This window comes from Diabrotica virgifera, chromosome 3, assembly GCF_917563875.1.
Source record: "Diabrotica virgifera virgifera chromosome 3, PGI_DIABVI_V3a".
NCBI lineage: Eukaryota > Metazoa > Arthropoda > Insecta > Coleoptera > Chrysomelidae > Diabrotica > Diabrotica virgifera.
The window spans coordinates 107316104-107341574 of NC_065445.1; the positions used below are offsets into that span (position 1 = coordinate 107316104).

A 25471-nucleotide genomic window follows, 5' to 3' on the forward strand; every position below is an offset into this window, starting at 1 on the left:
ACATTTTGTAAAGTAATTATGATTTTACAACTATTTTTTAAGTTATCCGCCATTTTAGATCTGCCATTTTATAATTTAAATTATCAAAATTGGATTCAGGTTCAGCAACCTCTCAAAAATATCCACATATATGCAAACAAATACGTTTTATAAAAAAAATTCGGATTTTACAACTACTTTTTAAGGATTTTTAGGAAAAAATTCGCCATTTTGAATCCGCCATTTTGAATTTGCAAATTGTAATGTCAGATTGGGGTTCTAATGTAGTGTCAGCATAATCAAAACTAAAATAAAAACATTTAAATAAAATGTTGATTTTAAATTTACGTTACTTGACGTAAGTGCATTTTATGTAAGTACTATTTTTTTGATATTATTAGATTTAAATGCACGATAAATGTTCCAGTGAACACTATCATCCTTCCACTACTGAGGTATCATCAGAAGAAGAAGAAGAAGCAGCCATAAATATACACCAAGATCCCCAAACACCAATACTTGGTAATGCTCTCTTGGTCAAGAAGGAATTAATTAGGAATGCTAAAAAAACAGGAGCTCTTTTAACGGTTAAAGAAATGGATTTCACCAAGTTTTACGATGTAAAAGCGCTGTACAATGAAATGGACTGGATGTTAACTTAATGATAACTGAAGTAATGTTACTTTAAATCTTAAAAGGGAAAGATTACTTCCTGTATAAAGAAAGTTATAAACAACCAACGTGGGCGAAAGTTGATGTTTGCCAAAAAAGAAAAAGTCGGAGTTCGTCCGAATAGTTTTCACCAAAATGCCAGCTGCGTAGGGCTTACTCTTCGAAAATTCCTTTAGGTGATAACAAACTAAAAGATTTGAAGCAATTGCTTTCAAAACATGTAATTCCTGGATTTTGTAAAACGTTCTACGATTAAATTTTTCGTTGATACTGTTTTTATAATTTCAATTTTATTTTTAAATTCCTTTTTATTAATAACGTTTGCTTTTACTACAATTTTCAATTTGTTTAATAAACTTTTTCAATGACTTTTTGTCCTTATTTCCGCGCCCCCTTTCAGAACTAGCTAGATAACCAAAAATTATTATGTCTGTGGAAATTATTTAGAATATTATATATGAAAATTTAGAATTTAGTTTTAAAGATATTATCTTTAAAACTAAATTCTAAATTTTTTTTTCTAAAACTAAATTCTAAATTCTTAATTTTTCATCCCTTTTGATTCCCAATTGCAATTACGTCATTGTTGCCACAAAATGACTTTGGCAACAATGACGTAATTGCAATTGGGGATCAAATTTAGGGATGAAATATTAAGAATTCATTTCTAATGTGTAGTACAGTTACAGTATATCACGGTGGCCAAGTATAACTGCAATACTAATCCAGTATCTCCATTATGCTTCATTGCATGAGGTATTAAGTAAAATAATTTTATGTTTTTGGCTCTCCTGAAAAGTTACACTTTTGTAGTTGCGTCATTGTTCCACCGGGACAGCGATATGTGGTTTCTTTCACATACCAATATGTGGTCTGGGGTAAATTGACTAAGACAAAGTAGCTGGGACCTGGGTCCCTATTTCGGTTGCATTTTAGTTTTTATTTCGCCAAAATAACTAATTTCCTCAGTCACAATTTTTATGTTTACGAAAGGTCTCGGGGGCCCCAGCTTAGCTCGTGCCCCCCTCTTCCAATGGCATTTTAGATTTTATTACGCCGAAATAACTAATTTCTTAAGTCATAATTTAAATTTTTATGTTAAGGTCTCGGGGGCCCCAGCTTAGGTCAGGCCTCAGTGGCCCTGTTCTGTTCCAATTGCATTTTTTAGTTTCCCCAGTGAAAAATTAAAACTATGTTGCGGTCTTTTTAAAATTGTGTCATTTGAAAATATTTCGTTGGGATCGGCTTTTAAAATACATATTTTTATTTTCCTCGTTAAAATCTATGCACGGGGCCCCCCTTGGTCGGGGGCCCCGGGGCACTGCCCCGGTTGCCCCAATGGTAGTTACGGCCCTGAATGTGAGTTTTTATTGGATGGGCAGGCCCGCATCCCAACTGGAAACAGGGCTCGCTAATCTATCGCTACGCCACTGCGCGTTAGGTACAATTACAATGAAAACTGATGGATTTATCAGGCAGGAGAGTTTCTTAAACTGAAGGAGAATAATTTTTGTACAATTTATATACCTAGGTTTAATAGTCATATTTGAAAAAAAAATTGAGTTACGAGTATTGCTATAATTACAATGATGATTGTGCACTTTTGAAAGCTTCTGTAAAATTTCTGATGGGAAAATACCTATTTAAAGCAAAATAAATGTTAGATAAGAAGTAGCAATGAATTATAGTTATGTAGAATAGGTAAGGTATACAAATAGATATAAATAAAATCTACAATAGGCAAAAATTTTTACTGTACAATTAAATGAGAGCGTAACTAAATTTTTAGATTAATAAACTAAATACATTGAAAGATACGATGATAACTCCACTTCTACTTATATATACCTTATCTATGGATAACTCAATGCGTTGAATAAAAATTGTATTTTATCAATCACCGCTAAAAGTTTGTTTTGTCAAGGAAAACGTCCGTAATTTTGTAAAACAAATTGCATACACTCGGGCTAATTTATTCAATCAAAAATCAAAACATAACCTATCATTTTATCGCAAACTTATTTGTTTGTATCAAGTTTGTAGTTTGTATACAGATTTTCTTTCCTAATATCAAATATCACCAAAGCCGCATCGCATAATATAATAATTGTAACAGAAATTACAAAAAATATACAACGAATAGATTCAGCGTATAATAACAGAAGAACTGATATATTTAATTATGGAGCAGAATATGTAAGTAGAAATTTTCATATGAATTACCTATTTGGAATTTAAAAAGTATTTCTTTATAAAACCACTGATAAAACCCAAATTTCATCATCATAGCCTTAGCAACTATGATTTTATATCATAGTACAATATTGTAGAACATGAATAAGGTTCATTGTGATCCTCTTTGTATTTGATCACTGCCAATCACTGGGATTTGCCTATTTAATTAATCTTGTTTTAGTTTGGTTCATCTGGATTTAAAGGGAGCCCCCCCAAAACCAGCATATTTAGCAAAGGTGGGTAAGGAATCATATTAATCAAACAAACAGGTTTACAGAAGACATTAGAGTAATGCTTTTATGAATTTTGCTGAAGAATTTATAAGTTTTTAAAAAACTGATTTTTATAATTTTAGTCATCAATAATTTTATTTACTTAACAATAATCCTTGTTTTTACATTATTACTGTTTCAGTTTCTTATCTCTGAACCATGAGTGTCGTTTGTGACCTGGTCCGCTCCGATCTTCAATTTTGCCCATTAAAATGATCTTTGATAGAGTATATTTGTCACCTCTTAAAATACGGCCTATATATGAGACCTTTCGCTGTTTAGCAATGATTATGACGTCGTCAACACAAGAAAAACTCATAACTCCATTTTCCTTAATTTTTCAGGAGAGCCTAAAAAAGTAACATGTAACATCAGAAGAACATGTAACTCCAACATGGGTTCATAAAATAAAATATGGAAAACCATGTAACTCCAGCGATAGTTTAAAGCAACAAAAATCCCATTATTTTTAAATCACACTAAAAACATTGATTACACAAATCAACTTACCTTGTTGTACTTCCTTACATATGTAAAATTAGTACTTAAAAACCTCTATTTCACTCCAAAACAACAAATCAAATCAAAGGCAATAATCACTTAACTGACTTAACAGAAAATGCGCGGGAGTTGCGTGCTTTACTAACATATTTTTTGACAAGTGAGATACCTGCTTTTCTAGTATACATTTTAAAATTAGTAATCTACATTTAAATGACGTATTATTTGTCAGATGGCTTGAATAGTCTATTGGCTAATGGATGGCAGTAAAATCTCATTTTATGTAAAAATTGGAGTTACTCGGTTTTCTTGTGTCGACAACGATAAGCTCTTTTAGAGTATTAGTTCTTCTTAAGACCTTTTCATTTGTAATATGGTTGATCCATGGAATTTTAAGTAACATTCTGTGACACCAAATTTCTAATGCTTCAATACAGTTTAGAGATCTTACTTTAACACATTGGGTGCGGATGTCTAATCCTAATGCTTATACTCTGAAGAGACAAAAAAACACATTAAAAATGTGTATAATCAATGGCATACATGGTCACCGTCCACACATTGGTGACGGCACCATGTGGCTCACATTGCATGCGATCTGCACGGAACATGTTAAGGGCTGGTTGTTCGACGCTAATAAAAAATCAAATCAACTGATCATTATCAAATAATTAATTACTATAAACTTTAATTGGGTTGAGGAAAGCATAAATTCTCGTTAATTAACTAATAGTATAGTATAGTTGATCCAAAATATGGCATAACCCAGACATCCAAAGTGAAAGTTATCCTTCAACACCAAATTGTTCTATATGGTCCACACAATGTCCAGAAAAAAGTCACACCATTTTGAGCGTCGGGTTTGGGGGGGAGAGGGGGGAGAAATCGGTAACTTCGTAGTTTTTTAAGTTTTTCACCAATATTTCTAAAACTATGCGGTTTTGCATGAACAACCCTCTATACAAAATTGTTCTACATTAAATTTGAAATAAAAAAGGTCCTCTGCATAATCTTTCTAAAATGAATGGTTCCAAAGTTACGGAGGTACTATAGTATAACTGGTCCAAAAAAAGGCCTAACCCAGACATCCAAAGTAAAAGTTTTCCTCCAACACCAAAATGTTCCATATGGTCCACATATTGTTCAGTAAAAAGTTACACCATTTTGAGCGTCCGGTTTGGGAGGAAGATGGGAGAGAAGCCGGTAAATTAGTAGTTTTTTTAAGTTTTTCGTCAATATTTCTAAAACTATGCTTTAGCATAAACAATGTTATATACAAAAATAGTCTACATGTAATTTAAAACAAAAAATGTTCTATACATAATTGTTATAAAATCAACGGTTCCAGAGTTACGGAGGGTGAAAAGTCGAGGTTTTCGATACTTTTTATATTTTTTCGGCAACATTTATGATATAACTATATACTAAAAACCCAGACATCCAAAGTGAAAGTTATCCTCCAACACCAAATTGTTCTATATGGTCCACATAATGTTCAGAAAAAAGTCACACCATTTTGAGCGTCGGATTTGGGGGGAGGGGGGAGAGGGGGAGAAATCGGTAAATATAAAAAGTATCGAAAACCTCCACTTTTCACCCTCCGTAACTCTGGAACCGTCGATTTTATAACAATTATGTATAGAACCTTTTTTGTTTTAAATTTTTGTATGTAAAATATTTTTCTATAGAAAATATGCCTTACGCTAAAGCATAGTTTTTGATATATTGACGAAAAACGTAAAAAAACTACTAATTTACAGATTTCTCCCCCATCTCCCCCCCAAACCGGACGCTTAAAGTGGTGTAACTTTTTACTGAACAATATGTGGACCATATAGAACAATTTTTTGTTGAAGGAAAACTTTTACTTTGGATGTCTGGGTTAGGCCTTTTTTGGACCAATTATACTATAAGTACTACCTCCGTAACTTTGGAACCGTTCATTTTAGAAGGGTTATGCATAGGGCCTTTTTTATTTCAAATTTAATGTAGAACAATTTTGTGTAGAAGGTTGTTCATGCTAAACCGCTTAGTTTTAGAAATATTGACGATAAACATAAAAAACTACGAATTTTCAGATTTCTCCCCCCTCTCCCCCCCAAACCCGACGCTCAAAATGGCGTGACTTTTTTCTGAACATTATGTGGACCATATAGAACAATTTGGTGTTGGAGGATAACTTTCACTTTGGATGTCTGGGTTTGGGTCTAAGTAGACCATACTATAATTGTAATCATGTGTCTATTTGTTGTTATTGTATGTTGAATGATTTATTTCATTATTTTGCGTTTTGTCAGAGAAATTTTTTTGAGTTTTAAGAATAAAAAAAGTTGGTCTGTTCTACTGGTTCTACACAGTTCTTTTTTAGTGTTTGGTAGCAAAGTTCTAGCTGTGTAAGTACTCAAAATATTATTATATATATTTTTTGATACATATTTGGTTTATCAAAAATATAGAAACCAAGCAGTATCATGGATAGAAAATACCAGAAGCGGTCCAAAAATTTTACCGAACTAGAGAAGGTACAATTGCTTCGGTTATTTGAAAGGTAAGTTTTATTTTTTGTATGTTAAATATCCTTAAATTTGTTCTGAAGCTATTTCTTTGTGGCATTTATGTAATTGACTATTATTGGGAAATAAGCCAACTTCTTCTAAATAAGAAGATTTTATTGACGTTTCAATTTCCACCTCGGACATCGCCATTGTTATCAAAATTCAAAATATTAGTAAAAACAAAAATGTTGTTGCTTTCTAAAAAAATTATTCTTATTATATACAGGTCATAAATTTAATCACATATTCTGGGACCAAAAATAGTTCGATTGAACCTAACTTACCTTAGTACAAATGTGCACATAAAATAAGTTACAGCCCTTTGAAGTTACAAAATGAAAATCGATTTTTCCCAATATATCGAAAACTATTAGAGATCTTTTATTGAAAATGGACATGTGGCATTCTTATATCAGAAGTATCTTAAGAAAAAAATATAGTGAAATTTGGACACCCCTTAAAAATTTTATTGGGGTTTTGTTCCTTTAAATCCCCCCAAACTTTTGTGTACGTCCCAATTTTATTATTATTGTAGTACCATTAGTTAAATAAACTTTTTTGCCTCTTAGTACTTTTTCGAAAAGTCAGTTTTTATCGAGATATTTTGAATATTTTTCAAATCCACCACATATTATTTGTATATTAGGGTTAAATACGATTATGGAGATTTGGTAATAATTTGAAAATGTATTTATGATTTACATTTTTAGGAATATTTTGAACCATATTAAAAAAGAAGCCACATCTCGATAAAAGGTGCCACATCTCGATAAAAGGTGCCTTATCGAAAAAATACAAACAGGCAAAAAAGTTTTAAAAACACTGTGTTTAACTAATGGTACCGCAGTAATAATTTATTTGGAACATACACAAACATTTGGGGGGTTTAAAGGCACAAAACCCCCATAAATTTTTTATGTAAACATATTAAAAAGAAGCCGCATCTCGATAAAAACTGCCGTATCGAAAAAATACTAAGAGGCAAAAAAGTTTTGAAAATATTGAATTTAACTAATGGTACCCCAATAAAAAATCTTAAATGGCACGTACACAAAAGTTGGGGGTGTTTAGGGGAACAAAACCCCATTTAGGGGGTGCACAAATTTCACTATATTTTGCTTTAAGATATTCCTGCCATAAGAATGCCACAGGTCCATTTTCAATAAAAAATCTCTAATAGTTTTCGATATATGCGATAAAAGCGATTTTCATTTTGTAACTTCAAAGGGCTGAACTTTTTTTATGTGCATATTTATACTAAGGTAAGTTAGGTTCATTCCAACTATTTTTGGTCCCAGAATATGTACTTTAATTTATGACCTGTATTTTTGTTAAACTCTGCATATTTTAATAGAAGACTTTAAAAAATGATAGTGAAATGAAATATTTATGAGTTGCGTTCCTGGGACGACTTCATTGAAAGATAGTTCGTTTATTCGATTACATGAAATCATCTTTAACTCAAGAATATCCGTCACAAAAGAATCATTGCATGTGATCATCAGTAGGACTATGAACACTATGTGTTTGGCGAATACGAATGTGGCAGATACGAATCGTATCTGCCATATTTTACTGTAGGGCACTACAGTAAAACATGGCGTATACGATTTGTATCGAGTATTCGTAATCCCACTGCTATTTTTAAAAAGACAACCACATGCAATGGTGACAGTAAAATTCTCGTGTTTAGTGATTTCATAGTAAATCACGAGGAAAAACCAGGAAAAAATAATAAAAAAAATCCAGAAAAAACGATACGAATGAGTCAGATTAAATTAAATTATCTATTAGCACAATTTTTTTACTAAGCAACAACATTTTTGTTTAATTTATGTACTAATATTTTGTATTTTGAAACGAGGTCCGAGGTAGAAGTCGAAACGTCTATAAAATCATTTCAAGTTAAATTGTGGCTTTTCCCAATTAGAATAGTACTTACTTACTTACTTAGTCCTAAGCCTTTCTACCTTTAGGTGTAAGGCTGGTGGAGTTGAGTTTGGCATTGTAGTCTCCATGCTTTCCGATCTTGTGTTAGGTTTCTTGCACTTTCCAATGTCAATCCTTTCTTGACTTCTATCCTGATTTCATTTACCCACAAAACTCTTGGTCTTCCTCATTTGTTTTCCCCTGCACTCTCTTTTTATTAGTCTCTCGTTCAACATTCTACACACGTGCCCGAACCATCCAAGTTGTCCCTCTACCGACTATTTTTTCATTGGTTGGTTCTAGTTTTAGGTTGTGTCTAATTGTTTCGTTTCGTATTTTGTCTGCCCTCTTTCTGTTTGCTATTTTCCTCAGGAACGTCATTTCCATAGCATTGACTCTGGATTTTTGTCTCCCCGTCAATGTCCATGTCTCGCTGCTGTACATGATTGTTGGTCTAACTACTGATCTATAACGACTGCCGTTTTTTACTTTCTCCAGTATCTTTTTTCCCAAAAATGTTGTTTTCATAGTGTTAAATAAGCTTCCTGTTCGTCCCATTCTCTTGTTTATTTCCATGTCTTGTTTACCATTTGATTCAATTATTACTCCTAGATATTTAAAATATTCCACTTGCTCTAGTTGTTTACCGTCTAATTCTATTGCGTGTGCCTTCCTCGTATTTGAAATTATCATTGTTTTTGTTCTCTCTGTATTAATTTTCATATTTATGTTTGATAGTGCTTCTTCTAGGGTTTCAAGATTGTTCTGTAAGTCTTCTCTGTTTTCTGCTATCATCATGTCGTCTGCAAATATTAGCTCCGATAGTTGAGTCTGTTTCATTTGCCAGTATCCTAATGTTAGTTTTCTTATTCTTCTCTTGGCTTCCTTTAGTGCTTCATACAGTACCACTGAGAATAGCAGTGGACTCAGCACGCATCCCTGTTTGACGCCTTGACTTGTAGTAAATTCTCTGGATTCCTCGTTATTGATTATTACTGTATTTGTATTATTTTTGTACATATCCTTTATTACTTTTATTATATGTCTGCCGACTCCCCTTTCTTTTAGTGTCTTCCATACATCCTTTCTTCGGATTCTGTCAAACGCCTTTTCCAGGTCGATGAAGCATATATGTATCTCTCTATTCTTATTGATTACCTTCTCACTTACTTGTCTTATTGTGAATATTAGGTCTTGCGTGCTTCTGTCCTTCCTGAATTCACATTGTGTGTCTTCCATAGTTGATTCTATTTGGGTTTTTATTCTTGTCCCTATTATTCTTGCGAATACCTTCCCAGGGATACTTGATATGGTGATACCTCGGTAATTATTACAGTTTCTCTTGTCTCCCTTTTTGTGTATTGGTAAATGTCTTTCTTCCAGTCCTTTGGTAATTCTGCTCTATTTATGATATCATTCATTAGTTCTTTCATGCTGTCCATTCCCTCCATCTCCATGAATTTTATCATTTCCGGGGTGATATGATCCTTGCCTGGTGCTTTGCCCAATTTTACTGTTTCTATTGATTTCTCTAATTTCTCTCTTGTTGTGGATTCCACTTGTTGTTCTTCATTCCTTTCTTGTATCTCCTCTATGTTGTCCATGTCAGCATGAGTTAGTTCTTTGAAATGTTCTCTCCATGTTTCCATTATTTGTTTTTCTTCTGTTAGTACGTTTCCATTCTTGTCTTTTATATTCGGCATCGTGTGCTCTTTCTTTTGTCTGAGTTAATGCGCCGTAGAAGAGTTTTTGGTTGTCCCTATAATTTTTTGTCCAAACCTCTCCCACGACCTTTGCTTTCCTGCTTTCACCGCTATTTTAACCTCTTTCCTTTTTTCTTTATATGCCTCGTAATCTTCCGGGTGTTTTGTGCCTCCATTGCTCCAGTGCTCTTCAATTAGTCTTTTTTGTCCTTTATTTTCTCTCATATTTCTTCCGTCCACCATTCCGTTCTCCTCATGTTAGTATGTATTTGCTATTTTTCCTTTCCCGCAAGTTTCCTCAGCTGCTTTGATTATGCTGGTTTTTAGATATTCCCATTTTTCTTTTATATATGAATTTTTTGCCCTACCTTTCAAAGTATTATCTAATTTTTCTTGGAATTTCTTCTTATATCTTTCCTCTTTTAATTTGTAACTTTTATTTTTTCGTTTACTATCTTCTCTTTTCTTCTTTTCCTCTGTTGTTCTCATTCTCATTATTACTAGATGATGGTCACTGCCAATCTCTGGGCCTCTTTTCACTTTTCTTCCTTTCTTGCATCTTCATTTACTCCGTAGGCTGTTATTATTGTTGATATTTCCTCGTGAATCAGTTTTATTTTCAGCGATAATATTCTCTGGTTAACATATTATGTTTCTTCTATGACGTGTTGTAGTCTATTCGGTGCAATTTATTATTATCCCGACTCCTTCTTTTGCTCTCTCCTTTGTATCCGCTCCTACCCAAAGTAACCAATATCCTTTGTGTATTTTCTTAAGACCTTTTCCTTTCATCTTCGTTTCCGTTATTCCTATTATTTCTATTTTTTGTCTTATCATTTCTTCTACCAGTTCTTTCTCTTTTCCATTGATGCTTCTCACATTCCATCTTCCCATTTTTATCTCTCCTTTTTTTTGCAATCTAGCTTTCACCTTCTTATTTTCATTCTTGTTTACCTTTGCATAGAATAGTAAATCTCCTAAATTTGTCATATTTCCCATTTTATCTTTTACAGGTATTCACACACCATCGAAAACAAGAAGACTGATGCTGCTTCAGTGAGAGAGAAAATGAAGTGTTGGGAAAAAATTAGAGACGAATTTAACTCCATAAGTACAGAAGGGCCTAGAGATGCTCTATCCTTAAAAATATTCCATCAAAATTCAAGAAGAACTACAAGAAAGGGACAATTGGTAAAGAATGTAAGTTACAGGGTTCATTTACAGCATTTTAGTAATCCTGAAAATATTCAATTTTAGAAGGATGCGTATCTACAAAACAAACTCGGCAACAGTGTTGGAGGCGAAAGAGAAGGTGAAACGCTGATATATCCAGAAACAGTTTTTGTAAGTTACAAATTTTATCTAGGTATAGCAATTCAGTATTCGAAAGATTACTTTTTAGATACAACCAATTAAGACTGAAGAAGATGAAGGCGCATATGAAGAGATGTTGGCAGATCAGTTTCAGCCTTCTTCAAACAGTTTTGACGATGGAGCACAATACTTTCGTTAGTATACTGGATCGTAATTGTGACACGTCATCCTTAATACGAAGGGTCTAATTTTTCACAAAAATTATTTAATTACGAATTCCTGTAGTTAATTTCATGATACTATAAATAACAAGATAGGATCTTCCAGTAGCGCAAATACGTCCGAGTTCGCGCATCGCATGACGTAACTGGAGACCGGAATTTGAATTCTTGTTGTTAGCTTATAGTCCAGGCTGTATCGCCGCTCCCGTTAGGTAACATATTCCGATTCGATTTTGTTGCACAAACTCACTTAAAAAGAGTTCCTTATAACAAATACACAGAGTGCCGGGAGGTGCCGCGGTCGGAAAATTGTTTAAATTGTTATTTTAAACAAATTTTAAAAATCAATTTTTTCACTTCGTATATATTTTTTAGATTCTTTGGGTCATTATGAGCCAAAAAGGTCTCTTGTATTTTTTCTCTAAAATTGACTGTTGTTGAGTTATATTCGATTTAGAATTTGAAAAACGCAAAAATTATTAAGGCTTAATAACTCGGTTAAACATTATTATGAAAGTCAAAAAAGTGACTGAATCAAAGTTGGAAGCTCTTGTAAGATCCTGAAGAAATTTTGTCATTATTTTATTACTGAGCTGTTATTTTTAATTGTGAACCATGAGCGGGCCGTCAATGTGAGTGCAAGTGAGATACACCATTAGACGGCCGGAATGGTGCATCTCTTTCTCACTCACTATTGACGGCCGCCTATATGCAGTTAGCGCTCATTGTTAATAATTAAAAATAACAGCTTCTTCTTCCTCTTCTTCGTCTAGCCATTCACGTCCACATCTGAACATAAGCCTCTTCAAGTCTTCCTTTCCATTGTTTTTTGTTGTACGCTACTTGTAGCGAATTTTTTCCGGCAGTTCGTTTCAGATCATCTGTTCATCTCATAGGAGGTCTGCCTCTGGGTCTTTTGTGTTGGTATGGTCTCCAGGTTAGAATTGCTCTGTGCCATTTGTTTAGATCGCTCCTAGCTACATGTCCAGCGTATTCCCATTTCAATTTTAATGATTTTTGTACCACATCGGTGACTTTGGTTTTCTGTCTTATCCATGTTTTGTTTTCCTGTCCTTAAGTGATATGTCAAGCATTGCTCTTTCCATCGCGTGTTGAGTGACTCTGAGTATGTTCATATTCTTTTTTGTGATTGTCCATGTTTGTGCCCCATATGTTAATATCGGAATAATGCATGCATCAAAAACTTTAGATCTAAGATGTAGTTGAATTTGCTGATTTCTGAGTATATAGTTCAGTTTGCCGAATGCTGCCCATGCCAACTTTCTTCTTCTTTTTTATTTCTTCCGTTTGAATTTCCCTATTTACTATTATTTTTTGTCCTAAGTAGGTATATATATTCTTCAACTTTTTCTATAACTTTGTCGTTTATTATTGTCACGGTTTCTTCGGAGTGCATGACTTTTGTTTTGTTTAAATTCATTTTCAGTCATATTTTAGAAGATTCTGTGTGTAGTTCTGAAAGCATGGTTTGCAGTTCTTGTAGGTCAGTAGCTATCAGAATTATGTCATCCGCAAATCGTAGATTACTGAGGTAGCGGCCATTGATGTTTATTCCCTTATATTTCCAATTTAGATTTTTAAACACGTCCTCCAAAACTAAGGTGAACAGTTTGGGTTATAGAGTGTCTCCCTGTTTGACTCCCCTGTTTAATGGTACATGGTTTGTGTATTCATTTTCATTTAGCTAGTATGTAGCTGTAGTTTGGTTCATAGTTTCTTTTATTAAGGTAATATATCTGCTGTCTATTCTACAATTTTGCATTACGTTTATTACGGCGGTGTGTTCTATAGTGTCGAAAGCTTTTTCGTAGTATACAAATTCTATAAAAACTGGAAACTTGTATTCGTTACATTTTTCTATTAATATTTTTGTGGTTAACAGGTGATCGGAAGTTGAATAGCCTTTTCTAAAACCTGCCTGTTTATATGGTTGGTATTCATCTAATTTCCTTGTTAGTCGGGTAGTTATGACTTTGATGAGTATTTTAAACATGTGTGACAGTAGACTGATGGGCCTGTAGTTTTCCAACTTTCGATTATCACCTTTCTTGTGTAATAAGATTACTTTAGAGTTGTTCCAACTCTTAGGGACTTTGCCCTGGTGTAACCAGCTTAGTAAACAGCTGAAAACAGCTTAGTAATAAAATAATGACAAAAATTTCTTCAGGATCTTGTAGGGTGGACTTTAAACTTTGATTTGGTCACTTTCTAACTTTCATAGTAATAATTTTTAACTGAGTTATTAAGCCTTGAAAATGGCGATTTTCGCGTTTTTCAAATATTAAATCGCGTATAACTCGACAAAAATAAATTTTAGGGATAAATCACAAGACATTTTTTGCTTGTAATGATCCAAAAAATCTAAGAAATTTGAAAGAATTGAAAAAATTTATTTTTTGAATTTGTTTAAAAAAATTGTTTAAACAATTTTCTGACCGTGGCACCTCCCGGCACCCTGTGGATTTGTTATAAGGAACTCTTTTTTAGTAAGTTTGTCCAAAAAAATCGAATCGGAATAATTTACCTAACGGGGGCGACCATACAACCGGGACTATACAACCGTGAGCAATTCAAACTAATCGGAAATCATTCGAACATTACGAACCATTACGAATTTGGGTCTCCAGTTACGTCACGATTCCCTTCTCTTCGAGATGCGCAATATATTATCTTGTCATTTATAGTATCATGGTTAATTTAAAGCTGCATATAATAGTCTCAATGTTTTGCTATCCGCTGGGAGGGTTGACATGTAGGGAATATGACAGGTCGAGATGGTGGCATAATGGACCATGATAGTGTGACGTCAAAACGTCAAAAAGGTTTCCAAACAAAGCAAAAGTTTGACGTCTGTCAATTGATTATACACGTGATTTGTGTAATCATTTTTAATTTTAGTTTGTTTTAACAATCATCTGCACATTTTTTCTAAAGACACAATCCTTGTTAGTCATATTAATCATATTGCTTTTAATGTTATAAATGTCCTTATACAAAATCAAGGATTTACACACTACATAGGACTTACTGCGTTTCTTCAGGTTCTTAACCTTTCCGGAGCCGTGCTATAAAAACTTACGCTGCAGTCTGTGCGGGGCAACTATAGTACCCCACTAAAATACTTTAATAATTCATTTAAATTTTACATTATTGTAAGTTATATAATAAAGCACTAGTAACTGAAATAATTTGTTTTTATTATTAAAAAGATTTACGTTATTTTATTTTTACTAGTAATTACAATTTGATCTAATTAATAATTTTTACAGTCAAGGCATAAAAATGTTTTACTTTCTTCTCGATGTATGGTGCAAATGGGTTTTCTGCATGTACTACATGATATTTTAGTCTTTCTATCACGTGCCCTGGCACAAAAGCTGCATCTTCGACTTGTATATTGTTGAATATCTGTGGCAGGGGTATCTGGCACTGTGTGCCCCGAGGAGTTAATTTCAATTTTAGTATAGAATTTAAATTATATTTGATAATTTTTATAAAAAACGATTTAGTAATATATTTTCTAAGATTACCTGGAGGGATAAAAAAATAAAAATATTTTGAAAAGTTATAAAGACAAAACCGCATCTGGGGTACCTAAGATGCCCCGCACGGCCACGGAAAGGTTAACCAGTCCTATTTGTAAATATTGTGGGAAATATACTATGAGCATTGATTACAATCACGGGTACCCAACACATTCATCATCATCCAACCAATTCACGTCCACTGCTGGACATAGGTCTCCCTCAATTGTTTCCACACTTCACGGTTTTGTGCTGATTTTTGCCAGTTTTTACTAATCCGCCTGATATCATCTGCCCATCGTGTAGGCGGCCTTCCTCTACTTCGTTTATCTTCTCTTGGTCTCCACTCCATCAGCTTTCGTGCCCATCTTGAATCTTTCAGCCTGGCGACGTGTCCTGCCCAGTTCCATTTGAGCCTGGTGATACGTTCTACAACATCTGCGATACCGGTTGTTTGTCTGAGATCTTCATTTCTTATTTTATCCCGTAGAGTTACGCCCAGCATGGATCTTTCCATGCGCCTTTGAGCAACCCGCATTTTCGACGCTGTTGCCTTGGTTAGAGTCAGTGTCTCTGCTCCATATGTCATTACCGGTAGCACACATTGGTCAAACACTTGTCTTTTTAAACCGATCGGTATACTGCTCCTAAATATGTCTCTCAGAGCTCCGTAGGCTGCCCAAGCAAGAGTTAATCTTCTTTTTATTTCGCATGTTTGGTTATCTCTGCCAATTCTAATTTCATGACCCAAGTAAATGTACTTTTCCACTAGTTCTACTTCTTGTTCGCGTATAATCAGCTGCCCGCTAGGAATCAGATTAGTCATAAATTTAGTTTTAGAAAAGTTCATTTTCAGGCCTATTTTCCAGCAGATAGCGTCTAACTCATTTAGCATTTTCTTTACTTCTCCTAGGTCATCAGTTATAAGGACTATGTCATCTGCAAAACGAAGATGATTTAACTTTTCTCCATCTATTTTGATCCCTTTATTGTCCCAGTTGAGCATCTTAAAGGCATATTCCAGAACAGTTATGAATAGTTTTGGCGAGAGTGTGTCGCCTTGTCTTACGCCGCGTTCTATGCTTATTTGTTTGGTTTTATCATGTAACTTAACACTCATTGTTGCCTCTTTATAAATATTATAGATGAGTGTACTGTAACGGTAGTCAATGCGGCATTCATTTAGAGCTTCTAAAATGCTATCCAGCTCTATCGTGTCAAAGGCTTTATGAAAATCCACGAATGCTAGGACAAGGGGTTTATTATATTCTATTGACTTCTCAATTAGTAACTTGACTGCCTGCAGATGGTCGTTTGTCCCAAAGTTTGATCGAAATCCAGCTTGTTCTTTTGGCTGGTAAAAATCTAGCTTCGTTTCTACTCTTGATGTCACTACTTTTGTAAAGAGTTTGTATAAGTGGTTTAGCAGGCTAATGGGTCTATAATGTTCTAAGTCTGTCTTATCTCCCTTCTTATGCAAAAGTATTGTTACTGCGTTTTTCCATTTTTCAGGTATCGACTTTTGATGAAGGCATAAGTTAAAGAGATTTTTTATTTTACCTATAAGAATGTGGCCTCCGTTTTTAATGGCCTCTATTACGACTCCATCTTCACCTGGTGCTTTTCCATTTTTCATTTTTCTCAGTGCTTGATGGATTTCGCTAGTGGTTATCTCTGGTAGTATTTCGGAGCCTTGGTTTTTTATTTTCTTTGAAACCGCTTCCCTCAGATTATTTTGATTCAGCCTTTGGCTCCTATATAGTTCCAAATAAAATTCTTCTACGATATTTAGTAAATCTTCTCTGTTTGATGTTATTTCGCTGTTTTTATTTTTTAATTTATGTATTTCGCATTTTCCGTTGGTCAATTTCCTTCGTAAAACTTTCAAACTTTTATTTTCTTCTATGGTTTTCTGGATGCTTTGAGTTTTATACTTCCTTAGATCTTTTCTGATTTCCTTTGACACTTTCTTGTTGATGTCTCTTAACGCACTTTTTTCAGTATTTTCGCTTCCTCTCATTTTACTTCGCGTTTTGATTAGTTCTCTAGTTTCTGGGCTTATTTTTTCATCTCTCTTCTTTTTTGGGCAGTTTTTTCGTTGACTTTCTTCAATGGCTCTAATTATGTTTTCATTTAAGCTATTTATACTTTCATCTGAAGTTGTATTTCTTTCCAAAGCAGCGTTTATATGGTGTTGGTATTTATCAATATTTAATGGGGGAGTCCAGGCTTGCAAGGTTTTCTTTTTTATCAAACGATTACGTTCTTTTTTGAGGTCTATTTTTATTGTGGCTCTTACCATTCGATGGTCACTTCCTGTAGTAAATTTATTTAGGACGCTCACGTCTGTGATAATCTGTTTTAGAAACCCAACACATTACAATTTTGTAAAAAGTAAACATCCTACAAGCAATATATTCCAATTATAAAAACGAAAACAAACACCACGTGTGAATTTCTGCTTTGTTTGGAAACCAATTCAGAGTAGCCAACATTGATTTGACGTCACGACTATCACGGTCCATTTGTAAGCTTTCCCCCACAGGCGATAAATTCAGTTCTTTTTCTTCACTATAGTTTCTTACCTTAGTAATGAAATCCACCTCTTCTTTTCAACCATATCCTTTGGAAACACAAAGAATCTATAGGATGGCCGGAAAGTCCCTTTACACTAATGAATTCTTGTTGGTAAACTACACAGGGAAAAATAATAACATAATTTTGTTTGTACGTTATTTATTAATTATATATTTATAAAACATCGGTGTGCATACCTCCATTGTCGCAACACAACTTGGTGCGACGCCATGTTCGTATGCTCATCCGTCTAAAGGCGCATTCTCACGGTTCGATTTTAGTTGATCATCTTTAGTGGATCAAATAAAATCGGTCTAGTTTTTGTTCACACATTTCAAACAAAATTGAAGCAATTAGTGTAGTCCATTGAAATGTTACATTTAGGGTTGCATTTCTTAGAGGAGTAAATTTTATTTTTTTTAATGTGTAGGGGGTTCAGTAGAAGCTTAAGTTCAAGTTTTTGGGGTCGCCACCCTTGTCCCCCGGCCGCCATATTGAAAAAAGGGATGCAAAGGGCTTTCGCGCTGTATCTCCTAAACTAGAAATCCTACAGAAAATTTAATTACACATAAAATATAGCAAATTAAATTTTCTGCAATTTTATATCTATCACTTTTTATCGTCAAGTGACCAACAAAAAAGTTATAAACAAAAATAAGGAAAAATTTTGTAAGAAGTTTCCTTTTGGAGGTTATAACTTTTTTCCGTTCATTTCACAATAAAATAACATCATAGCGATTTTGTAGAGGATTTTTCAATGAACAATTTTCACTATAAAGTTGTTTAATTTTATTTATTATCTAGGTTTCACAGCGCTCCAAACTTGAACCAAATTGTCGAATTCTCATAGGAATACAATAAAAACAATAAATTTTTCTAATATCCATATATTAGGCGAGCTGCATCAACCATTATGCCGACCACAAAAATCAAATTTAAGGTGAATGACCAATTTTTATCTATTTTTATGTTTTTGAGGTCGCTGAATCTGAATATGAAGTTTATTTTTATCTAGAGTTGGTGGAACATGTTCAAAAATCAAATTTTAGGCATACAAAAATGCCAAAAATCAATTTTGATGATTTTTCAAATTTACCTCGCTGTAACTTTGGTCGCTGTAAATATTTCGTTTTGAAAATTTTACTGTGTCATCTCTGAAGTATTTAGATAACAATGAACTTTGTCCAAAATATTTAAACACATTATAAAAGGAGTTGTTAATTTTTAAACATTTTGTCATCATATTTCGTTAGTTTCATGTTTACTTAAAAAAGTTGGGTGACAAACTTTTTAGTTTATAAAATAGGAAAAAAGTTATGTTTTTTTTTTTTGGAGGTCGTCTGACATATGTCTCCGATGGCACTGCAACCTCATGGGCTTATTGTGCCAACCATCCTACCTTTTATGTCACCCAATCCACAAGCTTGATTCCACGTACCAAATTGTACATCCCCAGCATGGGTTGGGTGGCATATTCTGCTGGACTTAATTTTGGTTGTCCATAAATAGCCTGCCTCTTGTGATCCAAAGCCTCACACTCGTACAGTACATGATATGCTGTTTCAGTTCCCCTATTGCACAGTCTGCAGTTAAGGTTCCCTTCGTACAGCCCAATTCTATTCAGGTGTCCTTTCAGGGCACAGTGACCCGTGAGAAGACCTGTAATTATGCGGAGCTGACTCCTATGTAATTTTATTAGTTCCTCAGCTCTCCGTTTTGAGGGTTCCCTTATTAAGGGCCTCCCGTGTCGCTGATCAGGTACGTTCCCCCAGTATTCTTTATGTTTGCTTTTGACCCATTCCTGACTTGTCCCCTAATTATTGTTTTAGGTACTCCTAGAGCAGGTTCTGGGCCAAAATATAAAGTTGATGAACCGTTACTTGCCAGCTCATCTGCTTTCTCATTACCGTCTATCCTGGTGTGTCCTGGCACCCAGAATAGAGTTACACTATTTCTTTCGGCCAGTTCTTCCAGTTCTTGCCGGCATTCCCATACCAGCCTTGACGTCACTTTCGGGCTCATTAGTGCCTTCAGTGATGCTTGGCTGTCTGTGAGTATATTGATCCGTCTATTTTCATAGGCCCTCAAGTTGTTCATTGTGACACACTGCAGAATTGCGTACATTTCCGCTTGAAACACAGTTGTGTACGTTCCTAGTGAGAAACTACATTCTCTGTTTCACTAAAAATACCGGCTCCAGTGCCGTCATCGGTTTTTGATCCGTCCGTATACCAGATCGTTCCCCTGATTTTGCTACTGATGCTGTTCCACTCACTTTGGTCATTGATTTCTATTCCGAAGTTCCTATTAAATGTGTATTTTGGTACCATGTGGTCAGTGTATGTATCAGATATACTTACCCCACCTTGGTTCCAAATCTGATTATGCCCAAGGTTCTCGTATTTATAAAAAAGTTATGTTACTTCATAGACAAGCGGCACACCCCGAAAAACGCTTAAATCTCGAGATCCCTACCACGGTGTGGTGAATGGCTAATTTTGATCATACTTTATGATTTTGATATCAAAAATCGTTTTTTGCTCTTCTTAAGAATTTTGCATTTTGCGGTTGCGTCGTTCTTCTTCTGAACCGGCGAATTTGTCCTCAAACAACTTCTTGGGCCTTTTCTATATATGTTTAGGGTTATAAGTTTTATATTGGGGAGAAAGGTCAAAAACTGAATAATAATAGCATAGGAATGTTAAAATCATAATAAATTGTATGAATAAAAAATATATATAGGTAGAAAAGTAAGCCTAACTTTTGTTTTTATTGCATCCTTATGAGCATTCGAGAATCTGGTCAAGTTTGGAACGCTGTAAAACCTATATAAATAAATAGAATTAAACAACTTTATAGTGTACATTGTTCGCTGAAAAACCCTCTACAAAATTGCTATAATGTTATTTGACGATAAAAAGTAATAGAAACAAAATTGTAGAAAATTTAATTTGCTACATTTTATGTTTAATTAGATTTTCCGTAGGGTTGGTAGTATTACGAGATATAGTGCGAAACCCCTATGCACCCCATTTCCAAGATGGCGGCCGGGGGACAAGGGTGGCGACCCCAAAAACTTAAACTTAAGCTTATACTGATCCCCCTTACATAATAAAGAAATAAAATTGACTCCTCTAACAAATGCAAGGTATGGCTTAAAAAATGTAACATTTTAATGGACTATTATACGCAAAAGTATAAATATTATTAGTAATTTACTGATTTAGCAACTCAAGAAAATTATGTTAAGATGGAATAAAGAACATAAAAAACGTCGATCCTGGACACAAAATTGGATTAAAAGAAGGAATGAATGTGGTGTTTCAGAAACTCTGCTAAAAGAACTTGCTTTGGAGGATACAGAAAGATATAAACATCGGAACATAACACTCTCTCACCACCTTAAACTCATTTTGTTAATTTAAACAATTTACGCAGATAAGGGTGATTCAAGTCGACCAACAAATGTTCATACGCTTCAAACATGATTCAATTTGTCTGAAAAATGTCAAGTTAACGATAAAGTTTGACCCGATCAATCTTTTGTTGAATCGACAAAAGTTGACCGATTAAAATTGAAACATATGTTCTCACAGCTATGACTAATCGATTTTAGTTGATCCACCAAAGTTGATCAACTAAAATCGAACCGTGAGAATGCGCCTTAAGCATGTCCGGAGTTACTGACGTAAAAGTTTGGCGAACTCCGTTTCTCAAGTCTTCATTCGAAACATATCTGCGTTTTCTAACCTCAAATCTGGACAAATCTGATCAAATCCGGATCAAATCAAATGGACCTGCGTTGTCAAATCTGGACTTCTTGGAGGCCAAGGAATTGGAGAACCTCGCTCAATCCATCGGTTCGGGAAGCTTTAATTTAGGCGTTTGCGAACAACGAGAGCAAAATGGGGTGAGGCGCCATCTTGTTGAAAATAAACAGTGTCAGTAGTGCCATGAGCCGTCAATTGCGGTAATAACAACTCGTTGATTATCTGCAGATAAGTTTTTTTTTATTATAGGTTCTTTAAGCATGTTTTTTTGTTTGTTTAAAAGGGTGTATGTATAAATTTGGTTTTGTTATCCAGTTATAACAAAATATTCCAGTCTCTTAAATTATTGAAATGTGCCCTGTAAGGGTAAGTACTTCACTGCATTTCACTTCACTGCTGCTTAGAACCTATATGGTAGCTCCAATGGTTTGTGCCTCTTCAGTCTCCGAGTCTGCTCACTATTATCTAGCAGGTTTAATGCAAGATTGTTTGGGTGGTTTTCCAATTTTACCAAATAGCGGCTGATGTATTCACTTACTATCTCCTTAACGGTGGCTACTTGGAGATCGTCTCGGATTTCCCTGTTTGGTATAAACCAAGGTGCATTTGTTATGGTCCATAGTACCTTCGACTGGAAGCGTTCCAATATCTTCTGCAGATAAGTGAGTTAGTGGTTATGGAGTCTTCAAAAATATATGGCCCAAGCAGATAATTTGAAGTAATTTCAGTCCATATCATAATATAGGCGGGTTTTTTTCCCTTCCTCAAAGAAATGAGGGTTGTCTTTTGCCCAGAAATAAACATTTCGATTTCGAGAAATCTCACACTCATCGGTGAACAGAACATTTTGTTTGTTACATACTCTCGGAAAGCGTTGAAGCAGTAATTGACACTCTTCAATTATATACTCATTTGTGGCCGCCATCATGTTTCAGTGGCAACTATGGTTGTCTATCTGCGTAATCAGACAGGTGCTCTTGACGATGCTCATGTGCCGGAACGCAAATAAATATTGGTCCGGTGTTAAAACATTATTATTGTTAGTGTAAAGGGACTTTCCGTCCACCTTATACATATCACTCTTTAGTTATAGTGTAACAATTCGGGGCAAAGCACTTTACCATTTTTATTATACAATTGTTCACAGAAGTTCCTAACTTTTGCTTGGGGAATATCACTAAAAAACTATATATTTAAGACCGAATTATGGTAGTATTATCGTAAAAACCGCTATATTTAAGCAGAAAAAGCAGCAGAGGAAACAAAATTTCAACTTTATAGAAATTAAAAGGCTTAAGATTTGGCAAATCCTGGCTTTTCAACCTTTGTTTACAAAGTGATAATAACAATATGACAATCTGTCAGCCTTAAATCAGTATTCATAGCAAATTTCTAATGTTTGTAAATCGCACATAAAGCATACACTTAGGATCGTCCCCCGCGACGTCGGAGTGTACCACGTGACCTATAATCAAAGTTAACGCTCCCAGCGGTTAGAATACACGCTTTCCGTTAATATTTTACCTAAAGAATTTTGGCAAAAAACCAACTAATGGAAGTATAAGATTGCTACATCTATTCTTGTTTCCAGATTGTTTAAAGAGATTGTACATTTTGTAATTAGACCCTTTATATCAGCGGTTCTCAACCTTTTTAAGTCATGTACCACCTTCGTTATTTTTATCATTTTTTGTACCACATGTCTAGATTGTATTATCAAGACATACTAAGTACAGTGCCCCCGATAACCCGCAAGTCCGGCTAACCGGGACCGATTTTCATCAGACAAACATTTCAACAATAAAAATGTATGTAATATAATTTTTGAGAGATAATGTGTGTATGTGTAATTTGAACTATACGATAATAAAAATGACTCATGGCACACGGCGGCAGAGCAGAGCGACTTTCATTGTCTCGGTTTATCGGAAACAACAGACACCTGTTGTAGTATTCCTTTATTTATTTCAAACTGTCTTAGCATTGTTTAAAAAAGACTAAAAGACTATTTAAAAAATTATTTTTTATACAATGATCTTAGTTTTCACTGTTCTTAAATAACATAACATCGCTCAGATTTTGACTGTATTGTGTGTAGGACAATCTTGTATTGTTCGTTTCCGTTTGCTTAGGTTTGTGTTTGCGTGTTTTTAGTAATTCAGACATGTAGGTTCTGTGCATATATTATATATTTCATGTTATTTCAATTATACCGGAGTTTATCTGTAAGTATACTGTGTTTTTTTAATTTTTACCATATTCTCCGGCCAACCCGGATTTTCGATAACCCGGATCGGCCGCGGTCCCGATTAATCCGAGTTATCGAGGTTCCACTGTACTACAATTTTAATTTTTTTTTTGTGTTTTGTGTACCACTTCAAATAATGATATGTACCACCAGTGGTACATGTACTACAGATTGAGAACCGCTGCTTTATGACTTTTAAGTAATATTCATATGCTTAACAGCGTAGGCGCAAAATTTTGGTCCAATGCTTTTTAAATGCATTCATTTTTACCGAGGGCCGAAAGTTCCATAGAATAAACAAAAAGTTTCTTTTGAATAAGATATTTGAAATTAAAAATCACACTCAATTTCCTTTTTTTTTTTCACTTCTGAAACTTATTAAAATAAACATTATAGAGGTTTTTAGGAACTTTCGGTCCGGAATAATAATAGGTATAATCTTTCATTCTGCCTCTAAATTTTTCAAAAATAAAAAAAATGAATAACCATTTTCAATTTCGTTGCAACACGAAACTACAGTCGCATCATTATTCTAGTCCAATCAGAGAGTGCAGCAAGCACCTCTACCGGTTTCGAAACTTATGAGTCTCTTATCAGGAGGCACATATGCTGCTCTCTCTGACCCAACTAGGGCAAACCCCGGCGTGTAGTCACGAATTGCAACGAACGAAATGGCAGGAAGGTTTTTTCAAAAATACTTATATTAGTTTTCTCAGGATTTGAAAAAAAAATGAATGATTTTAAAACGCACTGGCCCGAAATTTTGCGACTACGCTGTTAAATCAATTTGATTCTGAAGTATTTTTTTTTGTCAGGACATGTTGATAACAGAGAACCCCAAAAGCCTTCCACCTCCATTCCAAGAAAAAACCCACGCAAAAGAAAACTGCCCGTACATCAATGCAATACATCCATTGTGAGGAAAATATATGAAAAAAAGTTATATTTAGTAAATTTAGAAATTAGACATAAACAAAGACTTTTTCAAAAAGAACTAGAATTAAAAAACTTACATATTAGAAAAGCAAAACTGGAATTACTTAGAACGAAGAAACTTATTAATAATTAATTTTTCTATCGGTAGAGAAGCGTTTTTTTGTTCTAAACCTATCCTAAATATACAAACACATCCAACCTTATATAGTCTAGGCGCCAGAGGGGTCACCGTGTCCTTTTCAATTCTGATGGACAAACTCAACGGTTTCTTATGGATTTTTGGCTGCTGATTACGAATTTCGAGGGTGGATTTCGATCCGATTGGTCAAAAAATTTTAAACAATTTAATTGTTTATAAATTGTTTATAAGGCTCTGGTCCATAAACTAAAAGAGATAAAAAAGAATGTTTCAAATAAAATTTGTTCGTTAATAAAAAACGAAGAAAAAAACGTTTACTAAACTTAAATCCAACAATTATAACTCAAGATATTGTAAAATTAGTGCACAATGCAAATTGCAAAATAAGTATTTTTCGAAGCTTTATCGATCGTAACTTGGCTTCTACGCATGCAAATGAGCCTTAGAAGGACTCATTTTAAAGCTTCGTTAATAGGCTTTCAAACAAAGTCTGTCAAATTACTTTATCTTCATTTATTTTAAAGTTATACCCGTTTGAAGTTATAATTTTCTTTAAAAAATTGTACATTAATTTGTTTATAAGGGTTTCAAGGAAATTTGAGCTATAAACATTTATACTTTAATTAACAATAATGATAGAAGAACTCAAAAGGAATAATTTGAGCTTAAGAAAATGTTCGTATGATTATTTTTGGTGAAGTATTTTTCGACGCTTTATCGATCGTAACTCGGTTTCTACGCATGCAAATGAGCCAATATGTGATATCCATATAAAAATAGATAGAGTTATTTTGCAGCATCATCATTGCATATAAAACGAGCATTTATGTTGTGGCGGCATACACACAATTGACGTGCCTTGATGATGCTGCAAA

At 34.2% G+C, this 25471-nt stretch overlaps 1 protein-coding gene across 2 annotated transcripts in view; it reads left to right on the forward strand.

The window, feature by feature from the left end:
* Positions 1-2125: 2125 nt before the first annotated feature.
* Positions 2126-25471, forward strand: part of LOC126882028 (hexosaminidase D-like) — a 65415-nt gene continuing 42069 nt past the window's right edge. Inside the window, exons 1-2 of one of the 2 annotated variants that reach the window (XM_050646803.1) lie at positions 2126-2352; positions 3068-3122. Coding sequence is in view for 1 of the 2 variants with exons in the window: in XM_050646802.1 (XP_050502759.1) it covers positions 2834-2847; positions 3068-3122 (69 nt within the window). In the remaining variant the exon portion in view is untranslated. Of the gene's footprint in view, positions 2353-2462; positions 2848-3067; positions 3123-25471 lie in introns of those variants that run through there. The other variant, XM_050646802.1, reaches the window with a different exon arrangement.